This window comes from Heterocephalus glaber, unplaced genomic scaffold (assembly GCF_053883595.1).
Source record: "Heterocephalus glaber isolate CG9 unplaced genomic scaffold, H.glaber_assembly_v1.0 deba00001465, whole genome shotgun sequence".
In the NCBI taxonomy this organism is placed as follows: Eukaryota; Metazoa; Chordata; class Mammalia; order Rodentia; family Bathyergidae; genus Heterocephalus; species Heterocephalus glaber.
In genome coordinates this window covers 4,945,133-4,967,441 of record NW_028258312.1, presented here as the reverse complement: position 1 = coordinate 4,967,441, position 22,309 = coordinate 4,945,133, and the positions used below count along the sequence as shown (strand labels likewise).

The following is a 22,309-nucleotide window of genomic DNA, read 5'->3' as shown; positions in this document are numbered from 1 at the left end:
GTGCTTGCACAGCAGACAGCGAAACTACTGAGCTAAAGCCCCAGCCCTTAAAATGTATAGTATATGCTTATGTCATCATGTAATATTTAATTCTGTACATAAGACTACTAAGTCCTAGAATGCCTGAACCTTAATCCTAAATATACATATATTCCTATTGATTTTAGAATTCTTAAAAGAAATCTTAAAATTTTGTTAAAATTCATCTCAAGCATTTTTATCAACCATTTGGGGGAAAAAATTCTGGCTGCTGCTCTTGCAATATCCAATTATTATACTTGTAAGAAGTATTCCTCCTGGAATTAACACCCCTATATTTTTCAAACTTAAATGATAATTTACACAGATGCTAAGGAAGAAAATTTCTCAAATGATTTAACATATTCTTCAATAAATTACTATTTAAATCCCAAAATAACTAAGAGGAAAGAAATAATAAACTCATATAGATAAGAACAAAAATATATGAGTTAGGATTCAAAAGGTAGATCAAAATGTATAATAGACAATGTGAAATAGGAAGAAAAGGTCCAAAGGGGAAGGGGAAGTGGGAGGAGTAGGGGAAAGGAAAGAAAGGAAAGGAAAAAATATGAGAAAGGTAAAAAATAGAAACAAAGTCTTTGTAAATAGGGAAGGGTAGAGGAGTTGAAGGCAGGCCAGAGGAATAGGGAAAAAAAATAAGAACCAAGATATATCATGTAAAAGTAGAAATTCCTAATGATGAATGTTATCATATTGTATACCTAAAATGTACCAATAAACTTAATGAATAAAAAAGGTAGATCATTGAAAAGATAATATAAAGAAGTTAAAAACATTGTACCTACCAAATCAAGAGAATAAAAAACCACAAATACAAGTAGAAAAAAGTGAGACTGATCAGTTGGTAAACCACAAAAAGACAGCTAATTATAGTAGCCATAAGACTACTTTGTCCAATCATACCCAAATAAATTCTGAAAATTAGATTAAATAACACTAAAAGGCAATATAATTTGTTAAAATTTACCCTTAAAAAATAGAAAGATCTAGAGAGACTAATACCCAAGATTGATACTACAGATACTTTTAAGGCAGACACTTCAAGCAACCAAAACTCAAGCTATCCATTACAAAACACCGTATAAAACTGAGAAAAAGTTGACTTTAGAAAAAACAGAAAGCACTAATAGTTTAAGATAGAGTTCTACTGTAGCTGAAAAGAATAAATCATTCCAAATCACATTTCAAATAGAACACCCCAAATTATGTCACCACATAAAGAGATGGAAACTTTTAAAGAATAGCATTGGTAACAAAACCTGACAAAAGATAAAACCAGCCAAGCACAATTATAAACCAGTCTCATTTAGGACTACTGAAGCAAAATTTTCAGATCAATTTTGGCCAAGAGGGACAAACCAGCATCATACTACTAAATTATTATAATTAAGAAAGATTCTGTTTTATCACATATTGCTGTTTAAGAAACCATCTCAAAACATAGTGACTTAAAACAATAAACATTTGCGGTCCCGATTCTATAGGTCAGGAATTTTGGCAGGGGTCACTGGGAGTGGTTAGTTAGTGTTTGTACAAGAGCATTTTGTCTGGACTCACTCATGCAGTCATATCAGCTGGCAGCTGGGCTGGACTATAAATGTAATGGTCTCTTAGAAGGTTTAGGAAGGACCTTGCTGTTAGCTGCCACCCAGAGTGGAGGCATTGATTCTCTTCCATGTGGCCTTTCTCTCTATTGATTTTCACCTCCCTTTCTTTCCCACAGAATATCCTGATCATAAGTAATTTTGAATTCTTGCCTTATACATATTGCCAGTTATAAATCTTTGGAAAAATGTCTATTTAATATTTTAATATAGTATTTTTAAAGTAGAGTTCTTAGATTTTTTAAAAGTTGATTTTGCAGTTAAGCCGTAGGTGTCCTTATGTATGTGGGAGTTGAACTCTTTGTTAGACATATGGTTTGAAAATGTACTCTCCCATTATGTAGGATGCCTTTTCACTCCATTGATTATTTCACTTGCTGTACAGAAGCTTTTTGGTTTCATGTAGCCCAATTTGTTTACTTTTGTTGTGCTTTTAGTGTCATATTCAGGAGACTTACAAAGACTTTTGCCAGGAAGATTTGCCCATGTTTTCTTATGAAACTTTTATAATTTCATGTCTTATATTTCAGCTTTTAACACATTTTAAGTTGATTTTTGTGTATTGTCAAAGATCAGAGCCAAATTTCATTATTTTCTATGTGGATATAGTTTCCCCAGCACCATATACTACTTTATTCTTTCTGCAATATCTGTTCTTGTCATCCTTGCTGAAGGTCAAATGACCACACAAATATATTTCTGACTTCTGTTCCATTCCAGTAGTCTACATCTCTGTTTTTATGCTTAAACTATACTGTCTCTATTACTGTAGCTTTGTAATATATCTTAAAATCAAGAATTGCCTTGCTTATAGCTTTGTTCTTTCTCAGAATTGATTTGGATATTTATAGTTTTTGTGCTTCTATATGAATTTTTTTCTATTTCCTTAAAAAGATTATTGGGATTTTTATAAAAATTATATTGAATCAGAAAATCTGTCGTTAATATAAGCAAGTTAGCAATATTAAATTTCCCAACTCATGAACTCATGAAATTACAGTCCTAAAGCATTCATTTGTTTTGTGATCTTAAGCTTTTTTATAAATGCTGTACAGTTTTTAATATATAAGCCAATACACTCTTGGTCAAGTTTATTCCTAAGTATCACTTTTAGTACTATTGTAAATGTTACTGTTTTATTAATTTCTATTTGGGGTATTGTATTGTTAATGTATAGAAATGCAATTGATTTTTTATGTTCATTTTGGATCCTGCAATTTTGCTAAATGCATTTGTTATTTCTAAAAAGTTTTGGTGTTGTTTTTTAGAATTATCTGTGTATATATAAGATCATAAGTTTGCAAACACGTAATTCTATCTCACTTTCTGCTATGGATACTTTTTATTCCTTTTTCTTATCTATTTTTACTAGTGCTTCTACTATTACGTTGTTTAGAAGCAACAAGGATAAGATCATTATTTTAAGAAAAACTCAGTTTTTGAACATGATGGTATCTGTAGACTTTTTATATATGACTTTTATTATGTTAAAGCATATTCCTTTTATTTTTCCATTTATTGACATGTTTATCATGAAATGGTGTTGAATTTTGTCAATGCCTTTTCCTTATTTATTAAAATGATCATGATTTTTAATCCTTTGTTCTGTTTATGTGGTACATCACATTAACTTATTTTTGTTATTGAATTATACTTATATCCCCAAAATAAAAGGTCACTTTTGTTTGAGTCATATCATTTTTCTTAGTATTCCAAAAAGCTTACCAATTTTGCTTATTTGTTCAAAAGAACAGCTTGTTTCTGTTGATGTTTTCTTTTAGCTTTCTATTCCCTATTCCTTTATTTCCCTTCAAACCTTATTTCTTCCTTCTGCTAACTTCTGGCTTGTTTTTGTTTGTTTGTTTTTATATCTCTTTAAGTATAAAACTAGATTCCTTGCCTGAGATTTTCTTCTTTAAGGTAGGCATTTTTCAATAAATGTCCCTTTTAGTATCGCTTTTGCTATATTCATGTTTTAGTATGTTACATTTTCATTCTCTTACTGTAAGGATGTTTTCTAATTTCCTTGATTTATTTTTTACCTAATGTTACATTTAAATTTCCAAATGTTTGGAAACTGTCCAGTTTTTGTTCTATTGATTTCTAATTTTGTTCCATTAGGGATGAATAAGAAATTTGGTATGATTTTAATCTTCTTGAGTTTGTTAACCCAGGAGAAAGTCACCTGACATTTGAGAAGAACATGTACTGACCTGCTATTTCATGGAATGTTCTTTAAGTGTCTGTGAAGACCTATCTACAGTGTTGATCAAGGCCATTGTTTCCACATTATCCATATTATCAGATTTTTCTATCCATTATTGATTGAAATCTCCTACCATTATTATATTTCTGTCAGTAATTCCTTTCAAGTTCATCAGATTTTGCTGTTTATACTTAATTGCTCTGATACTGGATGCATATATATATATATATATTTATAATTGTTATAACTTCTTAGTGGGTTGACCCTTTTCTCATTATGTAATGGTTGCTTTGTCTTTTGGGACAGTTTTTTTTTAATCCTCATGTCTATTTTGCTTGATGTAAGTATAGTTACCTATGAATTTTTTTATTAACATTTTGCAAGGGATATCCTTTTCCATTCCTTTAATTTTACCCTATGTTCCCTCAAATCTAAAGTGAATTTCTTATATAGAGTGCAAATATTTTTCTAATAAAGCTGCTTAGTGAGCATAAGAAATTATAGTCCTAAAATCAGCATCATAAGTAACTGGAAAACACTAAAAGCTTTCTTAGAAACAAAGTTGGGGATAAAAGGTGCACATTCATTACTATTAAACAATAGAGCATACTGAGACATTAAAATACATGAAAAAAGTAAAAGTATAAAATCAGGAAAGGAAAGATAAACTATGTGTAATTGATGAAATTATGAACCTAGAAAAACAACCTCAGTAGGTAAATTTACTAAGCTAGTAGGGTATAAAATTAATATACAGACTGAAATACCTAGAACACATATAAGGAGCAAACTGTGAGAAGCTAAATTTGGGGAAAAGATTATATTAGCAACAAAACAGATAAATTATCTAGCAGTGATTGTACCAAGAAAAATACAAGACACATATGAAAACTTGTAGACATTACTGAAGTACTCAAAAGAAATTCTGAATAAAAGAAAATACATGCCATAAAGTTAGAGATGTTAATTCTCAAAAATCATAAAAATGTTAAGCGTTTTGAAATTAATTTAAAATTTCAAAGTGATGTGAATATATGAATAAGTTGTTATTAGAACTAGATAATATTTAGAAACAGTATTTTAACTCTCAGACGGTCAAAATCCAAATGTTTGGCCACTCGTGTACTTGTAATAAAGATACAAATTTGCATAACTCTTCTGAAAGTCAATTTTGAAATATCTGTCAATGTTACAAAGGCATATACACTTTTACTTAGAAGTGACACTTTTGAGCATTATCTTGCAGGTATTCTCCCACATTTAGAAAAAGAAATGTTGAAAAAGTTACTTTTCGTAGCCCTTTCTATAGTATCAATCAAAAACAACCCAAATGCCAAGCAGTATAAAACTGGCTAAATAAATTACTCTAATTCATGCTAAGGAAATGTTTTATATCATTAAAACTGATAATGATAACAGTAATTCTTGTTTATGTGATGAGGTTAATTGAAAAATTACAAGCTATAAGTACTATTTTAATATGCTATCTTTCACGTAAAAGTGAGAGAAATTAAACAATACTTATACCTTTTTATATTTGCATTTTATGGAGACTTTTTTATGAATGGATTTTATAGACCCAGAAAGGGTACAGAGAAAGTATTGATGCTGTTAGCCAGGGTGGGAAGGGTTGAAGGGAAAGTAGGCAAATGAGGGTCAGTAATGAGGCAGGCTTGCACCATATGCTTTTGGAGTATAGAATTCGGAAGCATTTCTCGTGAAAAAGCTTGAGAGAATATGGTAGAAGTTTTGGGGGGGTTTTAGAGGAAAAAGAGGAAGGGATCTTACAAATGAAAAAAGTATATAATACTTTTCAAATACAATAATAAACTTAGGTGATCTCTGGAAGCTAATAGCCACCACTTTGAGCATCTCTTGTAATCGTAGAGGCCAAAGGTAACTTGCATTAACCTCAAGAAGGCTCAGTAAATTTCATATTAAGATTTTATACAAGTTTTTCTTTTCCTTATGTACACATTTTTGGTGGTCTCTACATAGCATAATATACTCTTTAAATGAATTGGGCTAAAGAACACAAACTTTCAGCCTTGAATAAAACTTTGCTGAAAGATCTGCAAATGTAAAACACAGCCTGTGCTATAACCAACTGGGTGATTCTTCACCTACTTTTTAATCTGTTGGAAGAGAGTCAGTGTGGAAAATAATGAATTATCTTAAGTGGTAACAAAGATTCTAAGAAGCTGAAGTAAATTTTTAAAATATTCATTTCAATAAATCTTTTCTAAGTACCAAGCTCTCTGAAGTCATTAGACATAAATTTAAAGACATTTATAAGGGGTTGAAATATAAAATATAATAATTATTATCATACCTATAATTAATTGGAAACTCACTATATTTAGAACTCTAACATGCATTTAATACACATTAAATATGTATCTACATATATGTATACAGGAAATACAACTTTAAAATTTTGAATATTGAATGAAGAAATTTTTATCTAATATAATTCTTGCAAGAATTACATTAACTTCATTTTGTAATATATAATAATACTCATTTTATCCATGAGGAAACAGTCTCTGAAAAGGCAGTATCTAGCACAGGATAAACTGTTTAGGAGGTAATACAGTCAGAATTTGAGTTGAAGAAGAGAAACTGAGTTAAATAATGACATGAATATCTGTAAATCTTGTAATTTTGAAATGTAATGCATTAAAATAATAAAACTAATAGTGCTTGACTTACCTTACAGTAGAATGTAGAACTCTCTTCTTCACAGACTCCTGTTTTTTATTTAGATATTTCATTTGATCCTGTTTCACCTCTGGTTTCTTCAAAGGAAGCACATGGACATCGAGAGGTGGAAACAGTAGTTTGGAAAGTGTGTTGGCAACTCTGCACCCAATGTATTTAGAGAAAACCTCTTCCCTTGCATTTGATGGAACTTTTGTACTGTATCTAGTGAAAGGATCAGTTCGGTCATTTAACTCAGCCTGTGGAAAGAAAAGAAAAAGAAACTATTTGAAGTAGAATTAAAGGAGAGGAAGACGATGTTATTATTAAATAAAATATAGGATGCATGTTCATTTTGTATTAATATTGTGTTTTTCCTGTTAAATAAAAATAACTTTTATAAGAAAAATATAGTTTCCCAAATCATTTAAAAAATCAACAATTTCAATAGCACAAACAACATCAGTGTGTCCAACCTCAAAATTTTCAATATGTAACAATAAAATTTACATTTTACATTTCAGACACTTGCCACACAATAATTTCATAAGCACTTATAAAATTTATTTAATAAGAAATGAAGCAATCACTTGAGTTAATATAAGCCTTTATTAAATCAGACATTCATTTTGTGCACAATCTAAACCTTCATTGAAATGAAAAGAATATTTGTATATAACAAAATTTTTCAGTAAGAAACATAGTATTTTATTTAGTTTAAATTGAAGATGGTTTGGAATTTAGATTTTTATTTATTTTTAAAATTTGTTTTTTACTAATACAGAAAAACATAAACAATAGCATATTGTAGAGTGCCATGTTATGTCTCACTACGTAAGTTGAATATGTTCTAATACCAAAAAAGAAGTATAAAAATTTCCAGAATATTTAAGCAGTTTTTATTTTTTTAATTTTCTGTTTATATTTGATCATGTTCTTAACTGAGTTTTAGTTACTTCTTTTCAGATGGCTAAAGGCATCCTTTCTTTAGCTGAAATGAGTATGAATAAATGAAGATATAAGTAAAATGTCATGTGTTACAATTTTTCTACTGTTTCAATATGTTTGTACTGGAAACTGTTTCTCATAAATAAGTTGGAGGATGCCTATTTTAATTTACATTTTTAAAAAGTTTATTGAACATTATCCATCTTCATGTAGCTCATTACCAGTCAATCAGGGTTTTAGATCTCTATAAATCACATCATAGAAAATATAGATGAAAAATGTTTTTTCTGCCTATGAACATCTAGCTTAACCTCTTTAATATTCTAAGATCATCCTTGGGTCAATGAAGTTACTGTTGAAAGATTTACTATTGAGTTATCTGAGGAAGTGAAAGTGTAACAATGAGTACAGTGTAGTATATTCTCATTATGGAAACTAGGAAAAAAGAGTTAAAGTGTTGAGGAAAATAGTAGAAGATAGCAAATATAGATTACTATGAAATCCAGAGAGAATGGGAAAGAATAGCATGAAAAAAACATTTTAAGAGGATAAAATGAAACGCATGCAAATAGGTAAGCTTATGATCTGGAAATCCCATTTTTGGGTAAAAATCCAAAGGAAATGGAATCAGTATGTTGAAGAGATCTCCACACCTCATGTTTACTTCAACACCATTCATATTGTTTAAGATATGGGTTTAGTCTATATGTCCAGCAACAAATGAACAGATAAAGAAAATGTGGTGCACACACAAAGTGTAATTCTATTTGGCCTTTAAAAAGAAGGGAAGCCTGTTATTCTAAACAACTTGGATGAACATGAAAAGCTTTAGACTACATAAAGTAGGACAGACACAGAAAGACAAATTTTGCATGAGATCACTTGCATCTGGAAACTTAGAAAAGTGGATTTCACACAAGTAGAGAGTAGAATGGTGGTTACCAGTGACTAGGGGGTGGAAGATTGAAGATACGTTGGTGAAAAAATGTAAAATTTCAGTTGGATAGGAGGAATAAGTTCAAGAGATCTATTGTAGGACATGGTACCTATATTTAGTAACGTCATAGTATATTTGTGAAAGTGCTCAGGGATTTTAAGTGTCCTGGAACAAAAATGATAATGTGAAGTGATGTATCTTAATTAGCTTGATTTAGTCATTCCACTACATATATATATACATATATATATATATACACACACACACACACATATATTTTTGAAATCATCATAGTTTTGATCAATGATAAATGTATACAATGATATTTATATACATGATAAAGATATAAAACCTTGACAATTAAAAATAAAACATTAAAAAAGTGATATCATCAAAAAGGGCCTTTCATACCATTTCAGAAAAATAAGAATTTTGTCACTAATTCTTGTTGAAATATATTCAGTTTTAAAATATTTTTAATTTCAATTTTCTCTAGATGTTGAAATCAGTATGGAATTATATTTATACTATTACCACTGTAGTTGAATATCATGTTTATTAACCAGGAAGAAATCATCTAAAGAGTATCCAATTTTAAACAAGAAGTTAAACTATGTCTGTGATAACCACTAGCTGTTGAGACTTTGAGGACATTTAATATCGCAACAGTCTGAAGTTTCATCTGTAAAACACTAATTAAAATACAAGTACTATTTCTTCTACTTATGTTCTCCATCCTAACTTTTCATAAGAAAAGTTAATTGAACACTAATAGTAGAATAAACTGTAGCACAAATATAAGGTATTACATGAGTACTTCAATTACTGAGAGTGATCAATGAATAAATGAATGGACCAACAAGAACAATGTCTTATCACTACACAATTTCTGGTTAAAATACAATGTTATCAAAGGTAGCATTACCTCATATCAAGAAATCTGGATGCTGACGCTATTTTCCTTATGTGTCATTTGACTACTTGCTTTACTCCCTCCAAGACAAGAGTCAGTAAATCCAGTCTCTCAACGAAAAGAAGGCATTGTCATGTCTTTCATAATTCCTTGAATCCAAGCCACGTAAACTTCCATTCCCCACTGATGCCAAATCCTTCAACTTACAAAAATGTAGTCTCAAATCTCAAATAAATATTTCCCTTATCTATAAAAAGTTGTGTTTATTAGTTTACCTGCAGGAAGTAGCCAGGAAGGAATATTGGCTCTACAGCACTTTAAGAGCTGAAATAAGGTCTGGCTCTTCCATTTACTAGATAAGACAGCAAACTTAGGAAATAGTTAACCTTTCCAGGCCTATTTTGTATTTGTTTCATTCTGTCTTTTTTTTCATTTGTGTCATAAAGGTAGTAAGAGCTGCCTTTCAGAGTTTTGTGTGGCTTAACTTAGCCCACTAGGATGAATGCCTTGACAGACAGTAAGAAGCTGAAAAGATACCAATTTCCAACAGGGCTTCCTTAGGAAAGAGCACACTGCTCTGTCCTTTGCATCCACTCCTCACCCCAATCCAAGAAGACTGATCCAAGCTCTGCCCCACCCAAACAAATTTGGTCCTATCATTACTTTTATGTCCACAAATGTATCAAATAAGATCATGATTAGACCTTTGTTACCATGTTCCCTCTTTAAAGTCTTTATTCTAATATATTACAATTCAGAGGCTTAAATGTCATCTGTACATAAACTTAAGTAGTGACATCTTGAGAGCAGATTTAAAGAAAATATTAATTACTACACATTACAATAGATTTCAAGTTCATAAGTTCCCTATTTAGGTTGCCAATGAACACCTCAAATTCCACCTTCAATCACATATAAATATTTACATTTTTAATATGTGTGAGTCTTCCTATTTTTAATGATGATGATGTAGGCTCTAAAATTTAGAGGTTTCTTTAATATTGCATTATTGAAACTTGACATTTATTAAGAACCAAATTTAAAGTTCTGAAATCCATATTTAATGATGAAAAGGGACTTCACCTAAAGATATACCTTACCATAGCTTCATCTGCTCATTCAGATGACAATTTTCTCCAAAGAATATCTACAGATTCTGCCTGGAACCCTGATATTATTACGAACAGGATTTTTGGTTTAAAATAATAATTATGTTGATGTACTACAAGCAACATGGTTAATATGTGCAAATAAAATGTCTTGACTGAAAATGTTCAGGAAGCTTTGGTTATGCATGGGTTAAGTTATTAAACCATGAATTTCCAACTCTCTTAACTGAGAGACTACATGAGATGTTCTTTAAAATCCTTCCCTGGGCTGGAGATTTAGCTCAGTGGTGCCAGTACCTGCCTGGCAAGCACAAGGTCCTGAGTTTGATCTCCAGTACTGAGAAAAAAACAAAATCCTTCCCATCTCCAAAATGTGGTCAGTGCAGGCACCAAATGAGGATTTTTAATTAAATATGGAGAAAAAAAATCCTTGTTTTCACACTGAATCACTGTATTTGAGAGAGGAAAAAATATTTCCCATCCATGAAGCATACTCTACTTTTAGATTATAATATAAAAACATCATGCTTAATTTGTAACATCTGTGATCACAGAAATATTATTTAGACCAAATTTATCTATGAAGTTCTTTTCAAAGAAATGAACCAACGAAAAATAATTACATAAGCATTAGGAATACAATACTGAATATTTTGTACAAATGAAAGCATAGTGTTTTGTTTACTTTTTCAAACCACTTTCATATCCATTGTTTGTGATACATTGTGTAAAATTTAAAACTTTTCTCCTGTTCTTACTGTGACACAAATTTTATATCAAATAATACTGTTTCTCAAAAATAAACAAGTGGCAATTTTTGAATATCCTTGTCAACCTATAGATTCCTTATTAAAATTGGAAGACTGCTGTTATTAAAGGACATCTCTCTCACATACATATTCTAACTACAGCCAAGAACAGATGCTCACCCTTGGCTTCTGTACTTGGAGTAAGGAAGGTTAAAAAAAAGAACAGCATTAATGCAGGCTAGCAGGAAAAAGATGGATAAATCAGCACAGGGTTAATTCCCTAAGGAAGTAAGATGTAGTAGCAATAAGAAAGAAAGAAATCATGGATGCATATTGAGGCCATACTCTTAAGTGAAATAAATAGGTCACACATGTGTAAATACTGAATAGTTTCACCAGTGTGAGAAACTGATAAACAAGAGTTAAAATGATTAAAATGAATATTTGATAATTTGAAATAGGAAAAAAGGTCCAAAGATGAAGGAGTGAAGGGAGGGGAAGGGGAAAGAAAAAGAGGAAAAGGAGAAACTATGAGAAAAGAAAAAAAAATGGAAATGAAATCTATGTAAATAGGGAAGGGTGGAGGGGGTGAAGGGCACACAGATAATGGGGAAAAAAATAAGAACCAAGATACATCATGTACAGGTACAAACACCCAATGATAAATGTAAATGTGTATTGTATACCTAAAGTGTACCAATAAAATGTACCAATAAAATAAATTTTTTAAAAAAAGAAAGAAAGAAATCCTCTCTAGAACTCTGAATTTTCCATCAATAATCAGGAAAATATGGCAAACACATCAAAAGTTGAGCTAACATTATTCTTGACATGAAAGAAAAAACAAAATAGAATACTGAACAATTGTAGAATAGTTTACAGTAAATTCTCTCCCTTTCTCTTATTATTTTTCTATTTTTAAAATGTCCCCACATTTCCTGAAGTAATATTACAGCTGGAAATATTTTACTTGTTTTTGGTAAAAAATTTTTTCTTTAAATTTCAAATTTTCAGTGACTAGTTGGTAGTCTCTGATGATTATTTCCTATTGGAATTATACTATTTCACAAAGGGGAACAGCATGATTAATTCCTTAATATTAAAATTTTGTTCCTTAATGTCATTCTCATGACTGAAAAAATATTATAAATTAATAACTCAAGCCCTCCCCTTGTAGATACAGTAAAGTTTGAGAAAGGCCAATGTGATAAAGAAAGAGACAAGTGGGAATATCATTTTCCCACTTACTAGTTGTGATCTTGCACAAGTCACTTAACCATCTTTCAGCATGTTTTCTTATTGTTGAATTTGAATAATAGTAGTCTCCTTCAAAGAGTTGTAAATCTTAGACAGCAAAATTGAATATATTCTCTAGTCATTTCTAGCACACAAAAATCATTCAGTAAAGGTTGGCTCCTTGTTTATATTTCACAATACAGAGAACATGAAGCAGTAGAAATGGCAGAATCTCTGGGTAAAACTCATTCACAGTCCATCCACCTCCAGCCCATTATTTTATCTCGTTCAGACTCACATCTTTGATGTACATGTGTGATGATGATTGTAGGAGAGCTGTGGCACCTAAGAGTTAATGTATATAAGATACCTAGCACAGTGCCTGATGTAAAGGCTCCACAAATAATATTTTTGTTTTCTTAAAACAAAGTATTAGCTACTTTGGCATTCTATTTAAATATTTTAATATTTTAAATACACCTTCTTTTCAACACCCTGAGTTTCCACTGATGTCAGAAGAAAAGCCACATGTGAAGGAGGAGAGAGACAGGTGATGAGAGAATGTCGACTACTCATGTTATTTCTTTTTTCTGCTTTTCTTCTCTGGAAAGTACACTGGGAGTATGAAAATATCATTAAGAATAAAAACAAATTTTATTTTAACCACCTCACCATGAAAAGTTAACCACAAAGAGCTTTACCTGATAAGTCAAAGGTACTCTGAATAAAGTCACAAATTCATTTCAGCTGTACATATTTCTTTTTGATATTTTAGGTCTATGCCAGATGGTAGAAAGCACTTATACATAATGACTTTTCCTGCATGTGCCAACATATGCTGCTGAATTGCCTATACAGGAAAACCTTGCTCACTGCAAGTCTCCCTGGAAATATTTCAAACAAAGCACATCAATTAACTTTTGTTTATTATGCCACTGTGAGTACATGCCAGTTTTTATTTCTTTCCCAAATACTCAGGCAACAGTTGAGTTTATACTGAATTTGTCAGATGAAGGGCTCATGTTTCAGGATCTATTCAGAATAGTTTTTCATTTCAAATATTCTTATCAAATGTCTCACCTCACCTCCAACCTCCACAAGCATCACATTTTATGAAGAGGTATAAAAAGAATCATAGATAATAGAATATTATTACAGATAAAAGAAATACAAGATATGAGAGTATATATTGTATACATATGATATATATATGATATATCTCAAGATATGAGAGTATATATATGTAATGTAGTTAATGATCAATTTACCAATCGAGATAAATTAAAGCACTGAATATAACATTTTGTCATTAAGTTCAAAAATGTAACATGAATTGCATATTTATTTTAAAGCATATAAACCAAAAGCTCCTGCTTATCTCGATAAACATTAAAGCATATTTAATCTTTTTAAAGTAACTCCTCCCTCTACATGATATAGAGAAGTTTATAATTAACACTCTTCTCTGTGTAGGTAATATGAATGCACTATTACCTTACATGAGGAACAGTTTCGGGAGCAAAGAATTATGAAAGAAAAAAAGGTTTTGGAATAAACACTATCATTTGTAGTAATTGAAATAAGAATGGAATATATATCAAACTACCCGAGGCATGAACCTTCACTATATCTGTGATTTGTAAGTGCTCTCTATTCACAAGGAGTAATGAGGAGTTCCCAAACACTAAGCTTTTAAATACGTATAAAAGATGTCTTCTAACAAGTTTATACCATAGAACTTGTCTAGAGAAGGGAAAGGAAAAAGTGGAAACAAAGTCTTTGTAAATAGAGAGGGGTGGAAGGGCTGAAGGGAGGGCAGGGCAATGGGGAAAAAATAAGAACCACCATATATTATGTAAAGATACAAATTCCCAAGGATGAATGTCATCATATTGTATACCTAAAATGTTCCAATAAACTTAATGTAAGAAAAGGTATCACAGGACAATACTATAAACTGGCTTGATGGAATCTGAGAATTAGCATGTTATTAAGGAATTTAAGAACATTTAGGAATAAATATCTAACGTTTGAAGTTGAATTATTGTAAATACTATGTCATCATGATAGTGCCAAAAAAATAGATAGAGCAAAGGAAATCTTGAGTCAATTATGGTTATATTTATTATAAAATTAAGCACACTTATGAAGATAACTTTGTGTAGAAAATATTTGGACTAGTCTAAGAAAACACAATTTTAATAGTATCATAATATTTTATATAAAATATACATATAGACCCAGTGTACTAACTTTACTACACAAAATATTGAGAAATCTAACAAACATAAGCTTAACTGAAAGAAGCCAAACAAATACTACTTAATGCACAATTATATTTACATAAATAAGATTTGACAATCAGATATTAGGATAAGTGATTAGTATTTGTGTGTGTGTGTGTGTGTGTGTGTGTGTGTGTGTTTGGTACTGAGGATTGAACCCAGGGCCTTCACACTGAGCTACATTTCCAGAACTTTTTATTTCTATTTCTATTTTTATTCCATCGTGTGACAGGATCTTGCTAAATTGCTAAATTGCCCAGACTAGGATTGAGCCTGAGATTCTCTTGCCTCAGCCTCCCAGAGTGTTGAGATTATAGACATCAGCCACTATACTCAGCTGTAAGTGGTTAGTTTTAGGGAAAATAACACAATAATTACAAGGAGGTGTAGAGAGGATACCTAAGTCATCAAAATATTTTCATAAAATATTTCCTTGTCTTTTGCATTACTGGGGATTGAAACCAGAGCCTCTGCATTGAGCTAAATCCCCACCCCTCTTTTTTTTTATTTTGAGAGAGGGTCTCACTAAGTCTTTGATAACTCAGAATTGTACACTTTAATGCATCTCTTTTCTGTATGTTTTTATTTCCATCAAAAGAAGGAATAAACATAAGGCAACAGAATATCAGAAATAAATCATATTGTGCTAGAAATTGCTCAAAAAAGGGAAGAAAAGAAAAATTGCAGAAGAAAATCAAAAAGCACAATGACTAGGGTATATATTAGTCAGCTTTCTCATTGCTACAAAACACTAATCAACACCCTCAACTTCAAGGAGGAGAAATTTAGTTTGCCTCACCTGTATAGGAGACTAAGTCCATGGTGGGCTGAGGCCAAGGCAGAAACATCATGGCAGAAGGTTGAGGCAGCCAGGAAGCAGAGTTGAGGACAAACCAGAGAAGAAAAGATGAGAAACCGGATGTAGTACCCAAGGTCAGGCCTCCATGACACCCCAGGCACACCCACAAGTGTGCCTCACCAATTCCCTAAATGACACCCAAGTCAGTTAAGTTGACAAAATGAAGCTTAACCCTCTAGTACCCAAGGTCAGGCCTCCATGACACCCCAGGCACACCCACAAGTGTGCCTCACCAATTCCCTAAATGACACCCAAGTCAGTTAAGTTGACAAAATGAAGCTTAACCCTCGCAGGGTATATGAAAGGCACACAGGAATAAACTGATAAAGTTCTCAATGGCCACAGCTGGAACCATTTGAACTACAACTACATGGTATCCAATAACAACTAAAGACCACTAAAGAAAATGTTATAATAGCTAGAGTTTATAAAGTTCTCCCTACAATCAATACTAGTGAGGTAATGGGGGGGGGGGGTTGCTCTACATTGTTGGTGGGGTTGTAAACTAGTATAACCCCTTGGAATCAGTGTGGAAATTTCTCCAAAATATAAAACTAAAAATTCCATTTTACACAGCTATACCTCTATCTTTCTGAAAGATTTTTTTAAAAAATCATACTATAGTGTCTTGGTCACTTTTGCATTGCTCAGACATGATACTGAACACTACAACTTAAATGAGCAGGGGTTTATTTTGGCTCAGGTTTTTAGATGATTCAGTCCATAGTCAGCTGGCTCAATGGGAAAGCAGCATGGGAGAAAGGCCTGGAGAAGGAAAACTGCTCACATCATGGCAGTCAGGAAGCAGAGAAGGAAGGGAGAAGTCAGGAAAGAAGACAGACCCTTCCAAGTCATGCCTCCAGTGACCACCTCTTCTGTCAGATCCCACCTTTTCACAGCAAGTCAGCTGTAGCACCCCTTTATCCAATCATCCTCCAAAACCCCATCTCTGAATACATGAGACTTTTGGGGGACAAGCCAGATCTAAACCATAACATATGGTGACACTCGCATACCCATGTTTATAGCAGCAAACTCATAATAGCTATTTTGGAAGTGGCCTATATGCCTACCAACAGATAAACGGATAAAGATAATGTGACATTTCTATACAATGGAGTATTCATCCATTAAAAAGGAAATATTTGAGTCATTTGTAGGAAAATGGATGCACCATGAGACCATAATTCTAAGTAAAATAAATCAAACATAGACAGTTAAGTATTGCATGGCTTCTGTTATATGAGATACTAAAAAGATAAATAATATGAAGAGTAAATTAAAGATAGATGAAAAGAAACAGAAAGGTAGACATTGTGGAGATTGGAAGGGGATTTGGAAATTGAGGTAGATGAGAGGGAAGGAAAGGTAGGGGAAGTTAAAATGATTAAGATATAAATGTAACAACTCCCCAAGAAGAATATAATTACTTTGTATTACAAACATACACTACTACTAATAGTAAACTCACAAAAAATTATAAGAGAATTTAAGAGAAAAAAATGTGTAAATTTTTTTGAGTTGGTAACTCACAAAAAAGGAAATTCAAGTAGTGAATAAAAAGTGAGAAAACACTGCTTGAAAAAATGCACATTTAAACCACAATGAGCTATCCTATCCCAGTACATCAATGAGACTGGCTGTCTAGTAGTCTGTGTGGAAGCTAGTTCTACACCAGGTGAGTTCTCAACTGCCCAGCCCTAGCTAATGATTCTGAAAAACAATTTCATCTTTTGAAGTTTTCTCATAGTCTCATAGGTGATTATGATCCCAACTTTAACATCTATTGTTTTGTGTTATTACTATTTCATTTTTCAAAGGTTTGAAACTCAGAGAGCATCATATGTACTATAGAAAAATATAAATGAAGAATTAAAATAAGTAAAATGAAGTTGGAAGCAAAGTTAGTATCCAGAACTTAGATATGAAGTTATAATCTTTTAACCTATTTTAAATGTTCATTAATATTCATATTTGAATTTTTATACCTTTTCTTCAAATAACTCAAAGATTAAGTACAGGAGAAAAAAGCTCTGGGCAGAATGCTTAAAAGGACTGGCTACGCATTTGATTCACATATGCATTTGAATCCAAACGATACTGCCAGCTTCCTATGCATCCATGGGCAAATAAAAACCCTCATTTAAAGTTTCAATTTCCATATCATTATATATATATTATAAAAAATATACTACCTGTATACATAATGAGAATTAAATAATTAATACATAAAAATGCAAACATATGGCACACAGTGAATGCTTAACAAGTCTTAGTTATTATAAGTACCCTTTTACAAATGATAAATATGGAAAAAATAAACACATTGAACAATGTGTCAGACTAAAAACCCACTTATTGAGCTCTCAACAGTAAAGTCCTACTGTATAAAAATTTTATTCAAAACCTCAGAGATTTAATTCACATTCCACAGTTATTTGAGCTGGGCATACCAGAAGGGTTCTTCTGATCCTACTGGGCTCATCCAGGCATCTACAGTCAGCTGTTAGGTCAGCTGGGGACTAGCTGATCTTAGAGAAGAAAGTGGATCAGCTAGGATGGCTTGTTTTGGTCCAAGTTATTCATCTTCCAATTGGGTGATGGGCTTTCCCCTCCCCATTAAGTTTAGTGGTACATTTTAGGTATAAAATACATTTACATACATCATTGGGATCTTGTACCATTACATGAGTATCTTGGTTCTTATTTTTTTCCCCTTTCCCCAGCCCTCCCTTCACCCCTTCCACCCTTCCCTATTTGCAAAGATTTTGTTTCCATTTTCTTTTCTTTTCTCATTTTTACCCCTTCTTTCCTTTCCCCTACCTCTCACACTTCCCCTACTCCTTTAGACCTTTACATCCTATTACACAATATCAATTACACATTTTTAAAATTACAATATCAAGATCTAGGAGACATTACCACAGATTCTACAGAATTTAAAAGGATATAGAAAGCATATTACAAAAATCTGTTTTGAAATAAATTTGACAACTTCTAAGAAGTACCTTGGAAGACAAATTAATGAAACTAACTCTGGAAAAAATATAAAATTTGAATAGCACCTATTAAAGAAAGTATATTCCTAGCTTGAAAACCTACCTACATGATGACAACAACAGGCTCCTACACATTTTAACTGATAAATTATATCAAACATTTAAAGCAGAAAAAAAAGGAACACTTCTCCCCTCATTTTAGGAAATCAACATTGTGCTAATCCTAAAACTGGATAAAGATAACAGAAGAAAAAAGTATGAACATAGATAGAAATTTGTTTGACCAAACAATTAGAAGTCAGTTCTGGAAGTATGTAGAAAGTGGTATTATTATAGGGATGGCAGTGTTGGTTCAGCATTGGAAGATCCACCCCCAAAGTCATTACTTTAACAGAGGAAAGGAAAAAGCCATATGATCCTGTCACTAGTTGGAGAAAAAGTATTGGACTAAATTCCACAACTGTTCATGGTAAAAGCTATCAGGAGACTAGAAGTAGAACAGAACCTTCTCAACAGATTAAAGACATGTACTCCATACTGCCAGTGAGAATGCCTTATATGAATGGAGAAGATACAATGCTTTCTCCTTAAGGTGGGGAACAAGGGCAGACATGCTTACTCTTTATCTGTCCATTAAACTTTGAAACCTAGGCCAAACAAAAATAGTCTGGCAATAAAATGACACAATTAGGATAGGATTGGGAAGGTAGAAGCAAAATCTTTCTATGCAGATGAAATGATCATCTACAGAGAAAATACTAAGAAATCTCTAGGAGCCCCTAGAACTTGTATTTGAATTTAGCAGGATTAGAAAACACAAGGTATATATAAAAATTCAGGTCTATGTATACTTGCTATAAATGAAGAATTGGATATTGAAATTTAAAAGTTACATAGGAGTATAAAGGACCTAGAAAAGTTAAAAAAAACCCAAAAGAAAAAGTGTTGGAAGACATTTAGTACCTAATTTTAAGACTTATTCTAAAGCTACAATAATCAAGGCAGTGTTGGTGTACAGAAAGACATATAGATCATTGGAATAAAACAGAGAATCTAGAAATAGAACCACACATATATGGCCCACTGAGTTTTGAAAGATTATTTAACATTAGCATTTTATAGAATATAAACTCGAGCCAATGAAAAGATAGTGTTTTTGGCAAGTGGCACTATAACACCTGGTATCCGTATATAAAACATTAACCTCAACCCTTTATTGCCATACATAAAAATAACTTGAAAGGATCTATGAACCTAAATATGAAAGACTAAAACTATAAAACTTTAAGAAGAAATTATAAGGGAAAATGTTTATGAATTTAGGGTAGGCAAGAACTACCTAGGATACAAAAAACATGATGTATAAAAGAAAAAAATTGATCAATGAGATTCCATCAAAATTTAGAACTTTAAATGACATCATTAAAATGAAAAGTAGTCCTTAAACAGACCATATTTACAATGCATATAACCTATGAGCAGAATATATAAGGAACTCTTACAGTTCTCTCATTAATAGACAACCCAATTAAAAAGTAGACACAAGAAGATGATAAATAGCCAGTACAGCACAAGAAAAGGTGTGCAACTATAGAATCAGAAAAATACTAATCAGTACAATAACAAGATTGAATTATACACTCATTAGGGAGATGAAGTTAAAAATTTTAAAAGCCTTGTCATGACTTTTTCTTTTTGTTGGATTCTCCCTCTTTGCATTTAATTTGGCACACCCAATGGATTCATTCTGCTGGGCTTCTGGGGGTTGTGATCCTCATTGTCTTTTCCTAGGGTATTGTCTAAAATTTTTTGGAGTGCTGGTTTGGTATTCATGAAGTTCCTGAGGTGCTCTTTATCATGAAAATATCTTATTTCTCCATCAATTTTGAAAGATAGTTTTGCAGGATACATCAATCTGGGTTGGAGGCTGTTTTCCTTTAGGGCTTGAAATACATCACTCCAAGCTCTTCTTACCTTGAGGGTTTCCATTGAGAAGTCTGCTGTGATTCTGATGGGCTTCCCTTTGTATGTGATTTGTTTCTTTTCTCTCACTGCTTGTAGAATTTTGTTCTTCTGTTGGATTTCTGGAATCCTAATGATTATATGCCTATGTGTAGATTTATTTTGATCAAGGCTAGCTGGAGTCCTATGTGCCTCACTTATCTGTATGCCAAGTTCTTTTCCTCTCCTTGGGAAGTTTTCTGCCATCACTTCTGTGAACAGGGTTTTTATGTCATCTGCACTCTCTCCTCTTTCTTCATTGACTCCAGTCAGTCTTATGTTATTCTTCTTTACATCATCTAGTAGCTGCTAGATTGATTTCTCATGTTCCCTTACAATTTTAAAGCAATTTTTCTTTTCCTGGTCACTAATTGCAATTTTATCTTCTATATCTGAAATTCTATCCTCACATTGGTTCATTCTGCTGTGCAGACTTTCGATGGAGTTTTTAATCTCCTGGAAATCTGTTTGTATCTGTTTTATGGAATTCATTTGTTTTCTATGTTGGGATTCCATTATGTTCCTCAGATCCTCTATTTTTTTTATCTGTGTCCTCTCTAGATTTATTAATCATGTCTTGCACTATGAGCACAATCTTTGCTGTTATCTGAATAATTATTTCTGATTTCATTTTTCCCAGATCCTCTTTTGTTGCTAGTTCAGAGAGTCCAGGTGGTTGAATATCAGATTGTTCCATGTTGTTTCCCTTTGGGGTTGCTGTAGGTGATCCGGAAGTCTGTTTTTAAGGCTTGGTTATGTGTCTTCTCATTTCCATGCTGGTGGGGGGGGGTGCTTCTGGAGCCCATGCAGCTCACCTTCTCTGCCCTAGGAGCATGGGATGGTGGTGGGGGAGCTTCCTTCCAGGTGCTGGGACCAGCTCACCTTCTCTGGGGTGATGGGCTTTTTGATATTGCAGTCACAGGTTTCCAACAGACCAAGACAGCAGACCTCAGCATGTAAGCATTTTTCAAATCTCTGCCTGTATTACTTACCAAATCAAGTCATGTGGCCAAGTCAGAAGATGAGTATGGAGGTAACCATGCAAGAATGCAGGTACACGGAGTCCTGAATAAACTGAGGACAATTATTCTAACACTGCATATCCCAAAGCAATAATTCATTGTTGTAAAAAAAGTATAGAAAATTATGCATGAGTTTTATTCAATATAATTACCAAACAACTACATTCAAATAGAACTGATGATTTTTACCCAACACTAATTCTTCACTTAAGCATTTTTATTTGTATGCAACCACCTGTGTTAGTTACTTTTCTCTCATTGCTGAGACAAAATACCCGACACCCAAAGTTGGAGGGGAAGGGTTTATTTGACTTACAGTTTGTAGAGGTTTCAGTCCATAATTGGCTGGCTCCAAGGCAGGGTGGATGGCAAACAGACATTGGAGAGGAAAAACAACATGGCACACACAAGGTAGCAAAAGTAACAAGAGGGTTGTCAGGATCTTTCTGCCCCTTTTATCTTATTTAGACTATCGAGGCTAGGGCAGTCCCAAACTAATGGCTCACATGGAGTGGTTTAGTAAACACACACCCTTAACCCCAGCATCACACATTCCAGATTAAACTACCTCTGAAAAATAAAGTTCCACCTCATCAGCATGAGGCTTTAGGGTGACATCTAAACACAAACCATAACACCGCCTAAACTCTACCGTCTTACTTCAATAATCCAAACATACACTGTATTTCAAATTCAATG

General features: G+C 32.5%; 1 protein-coding gene across 11 annotated transcripts in view; it reads right to left on the bottom strand.

Annotated features, from left to right (window-relative positions):
- The window catches only part of Tmem232 (transmembrane protein 232), a 275,760-nt gene that overhangs the window by 129,208 nt on the left and 124,243 nt on the right, over positions 1–22,309 (bottom strand). For all 11 annotated transcript variants that reach the window (XM_087180871.1, XM_087180869.1, XM_087180875.1 and 8 more), the window contains one exon: positions 6,565–6,812. In XM_087180871.1, the coding sequence (XP_087036997.1) occupies positions 6,565–6,812 (248 nt within the window). The remainder of the gene's footprint in view (positions 1–6,564; positions 6,813–22,309) is intronic.